General features: G+C 39.9%; 1 protein-coding gene across 2 annotated transcripts in view; it reads right to left on the bottom strand.

The window, feature by feature from the left end:
- Positions 1-12,022, bottom strand: part of PIGU (phosphatidylinositol glycan anchor biosynthesis class U) — an 88,513-nt gene that overhangs the window by 27,074 nt on the left and 49,417 nt on the right. For both annotated transcript variants that reach the window (XM_032858840.1, XM_032858841.1), the window contains one exon: positions 11,869-11,966. In XM_032858840.1, the coding sequence (XP_032714731.1) occupies positions 11,869-11,966 (98 nt within the window). The remainder of the gene's footprint in view (positions 1-11,868; positions 11,967-12,022) is intronic.

Genomic DNA, 12,022 nt, shown 5'->3' with positions numbered 1-12,022 from the left:
ATTCAAGAAATAGAAAATTAGAATGGTCTTATAAACATTTAAGGAATTGAATTAGTAATGAAAAATTCTCCCATAAAGAAAAGAGCAGGCCCAGCCAGTTTTACAGGAAAGTTCTACCAACATTCAAGAAGCAGGTTATCCTAATCTTACATTAACTCTTTCACAGCAAATATCATAAGCTTTATACCAAAACCCTTTATCAACACAAATACAAAAATGCTAAATGAAATATTATCTAACACAATTCAGCAAAACATGATAAAGTTGGGTTATGACCAGGATTTATTCCAAAAACTCAGGGTTGATTCAACATAAGAAAAGCTATTAATATATGTAACACAAACTGGTTAAAAATAAGAAATCATATTACTGTCTAGATATATGCAACAACAACTTATGACAAAAATAACAAGCAATGAAAGAATTCAGTGAAGGAGCAGAGTACAAAATTAACATACAAATAACCTTTATCTGCACTAATAATAAACAATTAGAGGACACAATGATAAGGAAAACCACATTTACAATAACACCAAGGAAAAGAGAACTTAGAATTAAGCTTAACAGGAAATGTGTAAAACCGATTGTTGGAAAATTTTAAAACACTACTGAAAGACACTAAGGTGGACTTAAACAGATGGACAGATATTCCCTGTCCTTGTTTAGGATGACTTAATATTATAAAGAGGGCAGTTCTTCCAAATTTAGTTTATAAATTCAATATAATAATGCAATACCAATAAAAATGTTGACAAGCTATTTATGGAATTATACAAGATTAAAGTTCATATAGAAATACAAACATGCAAGGAATGAAGTACTAATACACATTATAACAGGGATGAACCTTAAAAACCTCATGCTAAGTGAAAGAAATCAGTAAAAAAGACCACATATTGTATGATTCCTTTTATATGAAATTTCCTATAAAGACAAAAAACAGAATATTGATTGCTTATGGCTAGAGGGGGAAGAGGCATTGGGGAAAAACAGAGTGACTGCTTAATGGGCATGAGGTTTCTTTTTGGGTGATAAAAATGTTCTAGAACTGATTGTGGTAATGGCTGCACAACTTTGTGACTATCCAGAAATCACTGAATTACATATTTAAAGTAGGTAAGTTGTATGCTATGTAAATTGTATCTTGATAAAAATAAAAGCTGTTAAAAGAAAAATACCATAGATAAGTAAAAAGACAAATGAGAAACTGGAAGAAAATATTTGCAGACAAAGGGTTATAATATATAAAGGATTCTTAAAAATTGAGGGAAAACAGACTTAAATCCAACAGAAAAATGAAGAGAAAAAAAATGAAGAGATAACCCACAAACATGATAAAATGTTCCAACTTACTCCTATTTAGAGAAATGCAAATTAAAACAACACTGAGATACCATTTCTCATAATCAGATGGCAAAAATTTTGTAATGTGACTACACATTCTATTAGCAAGGCTGTGGAAAAACAGGCACTATCCTACATTATTGGTGGGAATAAAAAATTTGTACTACCCCTGTGGACGGAAATGTGAAAACACCTAAAAAAACCCTACATATATACTTACCTATGGATCAGTAATTCTACTTCTAGAAATCTACCTTGAAGATACCTTTCTGACAATATGAAAATACATACACACAGGGTTACTCATTAAAGCATTAATTGTAAAAAAATAATAAAAATAAAGCATTAACTGTGACTGTAAAATAGTAGAAACAATCTAAATTCCCAAAGGGAAAAAGCTGAACAAACTAAGGTATGTCCATACAATGGAGTATTACGCTGCTGTAAAAAAGAATGAAGATCTCTATGTATCAATCTGCAGTGACTTTCAGGAAATAAGAGCAAAAAAAGCAAAGCACAAAAGGGTATGTTTTCTAGAGTCTCTATAGTATTCTAGCCTTCTTAAAAGAAGGAAATACACATATATACCTGATCATTCGTGCAAAAGAAACACAGGAAGGATAAACCAGAAACTAAAAACAGTTACTGAGGGTGACAGAGAAAGAAGGAAAAAGAACAAGATGGCAGGGATGAAGATAGAGTGATATTTCTCTGAATATGTTTTTTGTGTAGTTGATTCTTAGAACTATAGCAATTTCTTAGTCCTTTCACATACCCCATAATAAAAAATTAAAACTAACCAAGGTGTAGGGGAAATCCAAAATCATACAAACAGTAATACATGAGCTTAACTACATCACAAATTAGATAACTATGCTGAAGGACCACACAGGAGAAGAAAACAACTAACCTTAGTGAGTGACTTTGAGAAACAGTAACCTGATAGAACACTGTCATGCTAACGACAGAAAGGACCATACGTACATGTTATAATCAAGTCAGGAGATATATCTCTGATATGGGTATTTCTCACAGCAATTCTAGAACAACTTTGCGTGTGTTCTAGAACTGAACATACTAGCAAATGAACTGCAAATAATGAAAGTTGGGCTTCTAAGCATTAGAGAAAGAAATTATACACAAGGAAAAGGAAGACACTAAAGTGAACCCTGTGGTGTTGGACAGAATCACAGGTATCAGTATAAACAGATACTGGTACAAAGAGACAGAGAGATAAAGAATTACAGACATGTTGGGGGGACAGTTAGTGTAAATGCATGTATTTCATAGCTCTGTCTGCCAGAAGTATACCTATAACCTTGGGTTTCTAAGTAGCATCCACCAATAAAAGGAACCAGGAGTCCCTGAAGAAGTAGTTGATTCCAGGGCTGGGCCAGGGAAAATACAAGATGAGCCTAGGACGTCTTGTGGTACCAGAAAGAAAGGAAGGAAAGGCTCAAAAAGACGAGGCTTGTCAAAAGAACACAAGAGCTGATTTATTTTTTTTTTAAGATTTTATTAATTTATTTGACAGAGAGAGATCACAAGTAGGCAGAGAGGCAGGCAGAGAGAGAGAGGAGGAGGAAGCAGGCTCCACACCAAGCAGAGAGCCCAATGCGGAACTCGATCCCAGGACCGAGTTCACTACCTAAGCCGAAGGCAGAGGCTTAACCCACTGAGCCACCTAGGCACCCAACAAGAACTGATTTAAAGAAGCCCCTTTTTCTAAGTCAAAGCCAGAAAACTGTGAGCAATGGGTTAATATTAGTATTGGATTTTTGGGGGGGGGTCAAAGTCACACAACATACATTTAAGTATTTGGAAGTATGCAGTTCAGTTGCTTTAACGGTTGCCATGAAATAAGTTTGAGGTGGATGAGGGTTAGCTCCCGCTCTACACTCTGGCTGCAAAGAAAGCAAGTTCTAGACCAGATTCTGGTATACTTAACATTTATTAAACAAATATTCATCAGCAAGTAGGCACAAAGCACTTCACACAAATCATTCTAGAAGGTCCATTAAGTCCCAGCTCTCTCCCCTTTTAGCTGTTTCAGTTACCTACTGTAAAAAAGCTTCATTTGGGGTGCCAGTCTGGCTCAGCTGGAAGAACATGTGACTCTTGATCTGGGGGTTGTGAGAGCCCCATGTTGGGTGTACAGCCCCTTGTTGGGTGTAGAGATCACTAAAATTAATAATAATAAACTTTAAAAAAAAAAGCTTCACTCAAGGCAGAAATGACAGTATGATAACATCCCAGAGGCGAGGATCTGTTGTCCTTGGAGTCACACCAGGCAACCAGAAATCCTCCCAAGAAGGTTAGAGGATAGATTAGGAATGAAGCCTCGGGCACCATGTCCAAGGGAAGAAGTTATAGGCCTTCCTAGATTCTTATACCCCTTTCGTGCAAGTACAATAAGCATCTCTAAAATAGTTTAATCAGAGGCACCAAAATAAAATCTTAAAAAAAAAATAGTTCAATTCCATTTCTTTTTTTTTTTTTAATTTTTTAAAAAGATTTTATTTATTTAGTTGACAGAGATCACAAGCAGGCAGAGAGGCAGGCAGAGAGAGGAGGGGGAAGCAGGCTCCCTGCCTAGCAGAGAGCCCGATGCGGGGCTCGATCCCAGGACCCTGAGATCATGACCTGAGCCGAAGGCAGAGGCTTAACCCACTGAGCCACCCAGGCGCCCCTCAATTCCATTTCTTTTGAATACTTCAACTGCACCTACTTCTTTAAGTTTATTTATATTTTGACAATTGACAATATACAGATACAGAACATTTCCACCATCCCAAGAAGTTCTATTGACAATGCTGCTCTACAACAGCAAAGTTTCAAGAGAATATTGTATTTCTGGGGATGGAAAATGATTCCACAAAGGGGAGGCATCCACAGATAAAGTCAAAGAAGAAGGCACTTAAGGCTCTGAGTTCCCTGTAGAGGGGATCATCCTCATCCTTTCTTCCTGAAAAATACTGCCATCTAGCATAGAGGGAAGGGAAGAAGAGAGGGAGGGAGGAAACCACAGCCCAGGGATGGAGGAAAAAAAAAACCCTCAAAAGTGAAGATGTTCGGGGTGCCTGGGTGGCTCAGTTAAAGCCTCTGCCTTTGGCTCAGGTCATGATCTCAGGGTCCTGGAATCAAGCCCCGCATCGAGCTCTCTGCTCGGCAGGGAGCCTGCTTCCCCCTCTCTCTCTGCCTGCCTCTCTGCCTACTTGTGATCTCTGTCAAATAAATAAATAAAATCTTTTAAAATAAATAAATAAATAAATAAATAAATAAATAAATAAAAATAAAAGTGAAAATGTTCTTTTGGTTTGTTTTTCCCTTCTTCCCTGCTAAATGGTATTTAAGAAGAAGGGAGGTGGGAAGTGAAAAAGACAGCCATGAAGAGCTGATCAGGTAGACTGTTAAAAGCCACTCTCTGAGGAGAGTCCTAAGCACAGACCCAGAAGACAAGGTTTCACTTTTCACAAACCCATTAGCAGCCCCCAAATTTTGGTTTACTGCCATGTTCTCAGGGCTTTAATTGGATCTAAAGTGTTACTGTCGATGCTTGAGTGGAAAACGATTTTTTCCCCCGGCAAATCTGTGATGGAAAAAATTTATGTATAATTTTTACATTTCACATATTTTAGGCATTAAATTTTAGGTATAATTTTTGTTAAGACTTGGTCTATGGGTCAGGTTTGCTTTATGAAACAGAGAATATAATGTCATGTGGAATGTTTCCCAAATCTACTTATAAAACCTGGGTCTGATTAAAGATTAAGTAATCTTTCAGGACCACTCCCATTACACCAAGTGAGGCACGCCTGAAATGCTTAAAAAAGAAACTCAAGTGATCCTTCCTTTGATGGCTTGTTATTTATAAACCCTGGAGCCAAACTTAATCTAGAAGTCCACATTGCACACTTCCCAGTGAGCAGATAAGCATTCATTTTCCCCACCTCTTTTTCTCAATAGCAAATGCTGACTTGAAATGAGTAAGTTGAAGAGTTGGGAGAATGGTGACTTAAATATTTGGATCAATTTTTTAAAATCGTTTCATTGTAAAATAAAATACAAAATACAGAAAACCACGTAAAACAAATACATAACCTAGTGAATGAGACAAACATCCGTTCGGTTACAACAAAGAACTATCCCGCCACTCTCCAACTCTCTCTCTGGTGCCCTGTCCCAAACATAGTCTCTTCCTTCCTCCAAAGTCACGACTGATCCTGGCTTGTAGAGTACTCACTTCCTTGCATTTCTTAATGGTTTTCTATCAAAATGTGCATCCTTTGTCTATTTTTTAAAAATTTAATACAACTTTTTAAGTCTCTCTCTCTCTCTTTTTTAATTTATTTGTCAGAAAGAGCACAAGCAGGCAGAGTGGCAGGCAGAGGCAGAGGGAGAAGCAGGCTCCCCGCTGAGCAAGGAGCCCAATGTGGGACTTGATCCCAGGACCCTGGGATTATGACCCGAGCCGAAGACAGCCACTTAACCGACGGAGCCACCCAGGTGTCCCAACTTTTAAGTCTCTTAATTTACAGGTCCTCCAACTCATTCCACTCATGCCCCTCTACAATTCATAGGTTAAAGAACCTGTATTTAACCTACATTTAACCTGTAGAACTTCCCACAGTCTGGTTTTTGCTAATTACATACTTTGTCTTCAGTATTTCTTGCAAATTGGCAGCTGGATCCTAAGGCATGATCAATTTCAGATTTTATCCCCTTGGCAAAACCCTGGTGGTGGTGAGTTCTTTTCTCGGGAGGCCTGATTTTTGTTTGTTTTTCATGTTAGTAGCTATTAATACTCAATGCCTAGATCCACTGGTGTTGGAAAATGATGCTATCCTATCAATCTGTCTTCATTTGCAAGCTCCGAAATATACAGTAGCTCACCTACTATATGGTTGCCTAATGGTATAGGAAAGACAGGATAAATGCTTAATTTTTTCCTTTTCGCTTCAATTTTCAGAAAGGTAATGAATTGGTTCTGTATCAATTCTCCTAATTTGACCAATTGCCAATTGACCTTTTTAATATCACTATGAATATCTGGATTTAAGTATAATTATGGATTTCAATCCACTGCACTTCTAATCCTAATGAAACTCAAACTGTCCATCTTTGATCAGCGGGAGCCTCTTCAAGCTGGATCCTGAGTTCTTTTGAGATGACCCCAGCAGCCTCTCATAGCTGCCTTATTATCTGGTCTTACAATGGTCTAGGATTATCCTGTACATTTCCTGCCCTAACACAGAATCAGCCATTTCTCTAAGAAACTCATTTCTTATAATGGGTAAAAATGATATTGTAAGGTCACAATCTGAACCCCAAGGATACTCACTGATACTGGGTTGGTCATTGTTTCTAAACCTTTTAGAGGACATAAACACACACACACACACACACACACGTCATTGTTTCTAAACCTTTTAGAGGACATAAACACACACACACACACACACACACACTCAAACTCCTACAGGAGCCATGCAGGTAACAAACGAGTGAAGGGTAATAGAAATGAAGCATAGGGCCTATGCCTAACTGTGAAGAGGGCATTCCTTTTCTAAAGGATCTCCCAATTTTCTAAAAGAAGCCAGAAATATACATTTTTAACATGAATTCTAAAAATGCTGACAACTAATTAAAATAATTAAACAGCATGGTCGATTAAAACACCTCTGTGGGCCAGATGGGGTCCATAGTCTGTATCCTCTCAACCTGAAAAATATAACCTGTAGTTCTGTCCCAGAAGTTTTATGGTCGCTAATGTATAAAGAAATTTAGGGAAGTAAGAGAGTTCTCAGACTGCTTAAGAAAAGCCCAACTATAACAAGAAAGGGGAGAAATGTGTAATTCTCTCCCTCCCCCAACTCTCTAAGGCACTAGGAAGAAAAGCACTATCTAGGGGTGCCTGGGTGGTGCAACTGGTCGAACATCCGACTGTTGGTTTCGCCTCAGGTTGTGATCTCATGGGTCGTGAGAGTCAGCCTCGCATCGGGCTCTGTGCTCTATGCCTAGTCTGTTTCAGATTCTTTCTTCCTCTCCCCCTACCTCGCCTGTTCATGCTCTCTCTCAAATAAATAATATATCTTAAACAAAAAAAGAAAAAGAAAAAAGAAAAGCATTTTCTATACAGAAACCATTTCTTTCTCAGATATGGTGAAAAAGGCAAAAAGTCAGTTAGCAGGAAAAAAAATTCAAAACTCTTAAGGAGGTTGAAACCTAACCAAAGTTTTTATACCTAAGTTCTTGGACTAACAGGGGGAGACCCAAGAGATGTATTTTACATGATAGGTATGTTAGAGGCAATAAAGCTGGTGGAAAGTTTCATTGCAATTGCATGGTCATGCACGCACACTCATTGTCATCTGTTCTAAAGAGAAAGGAAGCTAACAGCATTGCCACCTTTGCCTTGGCCCCCTCCTGGAAGCAGCAGAGACAACAGGATGTTGCTGGGGAAAGAGAGTAAGATGTGAAAATTCCAGATAAGGTCCCCAAGAAGGCTTGGGGAAGGACACAGTTATCAAGAAAGAGCTGGTTGGGGGGCACCCAGGTGGCTCAGCCAGTTGGGCATCTGGTTCTTGATTCCGGCTCAGGTTGTGATCTCAGGATCATGGGATGGGGCCCTGCATTCGGCTCAGCTCACAGTGTGGAGTCTGCTTGGGATTCTCTCTCTCCCTTTGCCCCTCTCTTCCCACCTCCTTACCTCCTCCTGCCTGTGCTCCAGTGCACACCCACACTCTGTCCCTCAGGTAAATAAACAAAACATTAAAAGAGAGAGGGAGAGAGAGAGAGAAAAGAAAGGAACCAAGAAAAAAAGAAAGAAAGAAGGAAAGAAAGAAAAGAAAAGAAAAAAAGGAAAGAAAGGACGGAAGAGAAAAGGAAAGAAGACCTGGTTGGGTCTGGCTCCTTTGGTGCAAGTTAATATCATGTGACCTGCTGCTCCAGGCTCCAGAAAGTATAGAAATCACAGGACTTCTGACACAGTTCAGACAAAAGAAGGCCAGATTGGGTTAAAGCACAAACCATAAGAACACTCACGAGGTATTTCCTCCCGGTTTCTATTACTTTCTTTCAAACAAAGTAAGAACCTCAAGCCACTGAAGGGGGGCCCAAGACTTAGGAATCCCAAGCAAAAGGAAGGAAGGAACGAGAAACTTCCCGACTGCACCATCAGCCTCCCTCTGCCAGCCCCATAGCTTCAGCCTGGAGGTCCTATGCACTTGGCATATCCTTCACTGTAGCCTCTAGGTAATGTGCCCTAAAGTGACTCTCTATTTTATTCTGAATGCTATCAAATCATAACAGTTTAGCTTCTCTCCATTTTGAAACTGGGCCATAAGCCAAGGTCAGAAATAAAGTTGGGGGTAGGGGATGAGATGAGCTTAAACTACCATTCTCATAAGTGATCCACCAGGGATCCGGATGCAGCATCCCCTGCCTTTGACCCTGAAGCCTTCCTGGGTCTCTTCCTGGGAAGAGAAAAACAACTTTGCCTCTGGCACTGATCAGACATTAGCTTGTCTGCAACCTGCCTTCTGTACCCTCTAGAGATTTCCACCAGAAGATGGAGGTAGTTTTGTAGTATCAAAGGAAGAAGTACAAACTAGTTTTTATAGTTCCTTTGACTCTAGAAAATGAAATTATTTTCTTTCCCTCCCTCATCACCCCACATACCCTCAGACTGATGACCATGTCCTTTCCATGAACTCTTACACTCTGTTTTACTACTTGACGTGTTAACCCTCTGCAGTAACTAGTATTATATTATCCCCATTCTGAGGCACAGAGAAGGGACTGAATAAGGTGACCGACTCAATTCCATGACTCAGCTGTACTGACTATTGATGTCAGGAGGAAATATGAGTTTTAAACAAAAATGATTTTACAAAAAGCAATATTTAGAAATTGGCTTAACAAACAATTTTAAGGGGCACCTGGGTGGCTCAGTCGTTAAGTGTCTGCCTTCGGCTCAGGTCATGATCCCAGGGTCCTGGGATCGAGCCCTACATCGGGCTCCTTGCTTGTCAGGAAGTCTGCTTCTCCCTCTCCTACTCCCCCTGCTTGTGTTCCCTCTTTTGCTGTCTCTGTGTGTGTGTCAAATAAATAAATAAAATCTTAAAAAATTTTTTTTTAAATTTTTAGTCAGTTCATGCATACAAATAAATATATTTTTAATAGTATTTATTTGATAAATAGTGGCACAAAAATTCTGGTTATATGCATTCCTCTTAGGGCTCAGACTTTGTAAAGAATGAACTGTAAATATGAATAAAGGAAATGCAAACAGCATATTGTTATGTGGAAAAATTCTTGGATTCAACAGAATCAAGAAAGAGAACAGAGCAAAACTTCACAGTGCAATGATACATCTAGTAGACTAGCAATCATAAGTCAAATTTGAAAAGCCAGTGCTGGCAACCTGAAGAGGAAATGGTTCACTGCATTTCATTTCATTTTTTTAAAGATTTTATTTTTAAGTAATCTCTACACCCAACATGGGGCTTGAACTTACAACCCAGAGATCAAGAGTCACGCCCAACCGACTGTACCAGGCAGGCGCCCCTGATTCACTGCACTCTAGACGCTGATGGTGGCACTACAGATTGGCTCAGGCTTTCTGACGAACACTCCAATCTTATGTAATAAGGACTATGAAACTTCTCACACTTTTGGGTCCAATGAGTCAGCTAGAGGATACACCTTAAGGAAATAACTTAAAGAAAACCAAATTACTATACTATTTATACCAGTGACAACCAGAGCACATCTCGAATTCCCTAAACAGGACAAAGAACAAGCTAATCATGTATCACTGCGTACATCAACACAAAAACATATTATAAGTCACTTAAAATGACAAGTAGATAGCCTATTTCAATAAATGAAGGTATATACTCAGTTTTAGCAACAGTGTTTATAATTAAGAACAAAGGCTCTGCCCTCCTCTCTCTCTGCTTGCCTCTCTGCCTACTTGTGATCTCCGTCTCTGTCAAATAAATAAATAAAATCTTTAGGAAAAAAAAGGGGGCACCTGGGTCGCTCAGTGGGTTAAAGCCTCTGCCTTCGGCTCAGGTCATGATCCCAGGGTCCTGGTATAGGACTTTCTGCTCAGCAGGGAGCCTGCTTCCTCCTCTCTCTCTGCCTGCCTCTCTGCCTACTTGTGATCTCTGTCTCTGTCAAATAAATAAATAAAATCTTTAAAAAAACAACTTTGGCCTAAAAAAAGAACAAAGGCTCTGAAATCAGACATTTCTTGGTTTGAATCACGGCACTGGCCCCTGTATACTTTCACGAAATGTTTCTCTTTTAAGAATGAACTTGGGGGGCACCTGGGTGGCTCAGTGGGTTAAAGCCTCTGCCTTCAGCTCGGGTCATGATCCCAAGGTCGTGGGATCCAGTCCCGAATCAGGCTCTCTGCTCAGCGGGGAGCCTGCTTCCCCCTCTCTCTCCCCTCTCTGTCTGCCTCTCTGTCTACTTGTGATCTCTCTCTCTCTGTCAAATAGATAAATAAAATCTTAAAAAAAAAAAAAGAATGAACTTGGACCACGCAGGACCTGCAAGTGATCACTTGCTCTTGAGGAGACGTGTGTGTTCTCAGTGGTGTGGAAAAGAGAGACCGATGGCAGGCTCTTGCATCGGGCTGTCCGAGTTCATATCTCAGCACTGTCACTTGCCAGCCATGTCACCTTAGGCAAGTGACTACATTGCCCAACACTTCAGTTGCAATTCATGCGTCTAGTATGGCTAATATTAGATGAACGCAGGCCTAATAATATGACCTGCCCCGTAAAGTTCTTATGAGGCTGAAATGAAATGATGCCTGCAGAGTGCTCAGTACAGTACCAGACACAGTGGGTTCTCAGTAAACGTCAGCAACCTGTATTCTTCAATTACTATGTACTGATCACCCACCATGGTCTTATTAGCACTGCATGAGGGACACCCACTACATTTAATCCCTAGAAAAACCTTACAAGGTGAGTGTCATTATACGGAAGTTTAAAACAAACAAACAAACAAACAAAAAGATCTCATGAGGGTTGCTGGGGGGGGGGGGGGAGGGATGGAGTGGCTGGGTGATGGACATTGGGGAGGGCATGTGCTATGGTGAGAACCATGAATTGTGTAAGACTGATGATTCGTGGACCTGTCCCCCTGGGGCAAATAATACATTTTATGTTAATTAAAAAAAATGAGCTCAGAGAGGGGTCTATAAATATTAGAGGAGAGAAGGAGAATGCAAGATGGTTGGTAGATCCCAACTATAAACATGTAAAATGAAATACGCTCAGACCTTGGCAATGATATGCATAATTGGAACTTAATGGTCACGAGGCCCGTTTTGTTTCAAGTTAGTCAAGTATCTTTGTTCATGTTTTCAAGTAGAAGCAAGTAAATGTGAGATAGGGACCCAGTCCCACTGCTTTAACTGAGCCATGCCCTTCCTTCCCGCAGGCAGTGACCAGGGGAGGTATTAAATGTCACTTGAGAGCTGGCTTCTGACCAGCAAGTGCTTACCTGGAGGAGATAGAGGAGTCCTGGAACGAACAAGGTGAGTGGGTATAGAGACTGGTATGTTGCTAAGGCAAGAAAAATAGCACTGAGGAAGGCACTACCTGTAAAAAGAAATAAATATAGGCAATAATTCAGCCTTAGCAATCAGGATTAGACT

This window comes from Lontra canadensis, unplaced genomic scaffold (genome assembly GCF_010015895.1).
Source record: "Lontra canadensis isolate GAN:19392208 unplaced genomic scaffold, GSC_riverotter_1.0 scaffold16, whole genome shotgun sequence".
Taxonomy (NCBI): domain Eukaryota; kingdom Metazoa; phylum Chordata; class Mammalia; order Carnivora; family Mustelidae; genus Lontra; species Lontra canadensis.
Note: the sequence above shows the minus strand (reverse complement) of the source record. Positions and strands in the feature narration are given on the sequence as shown.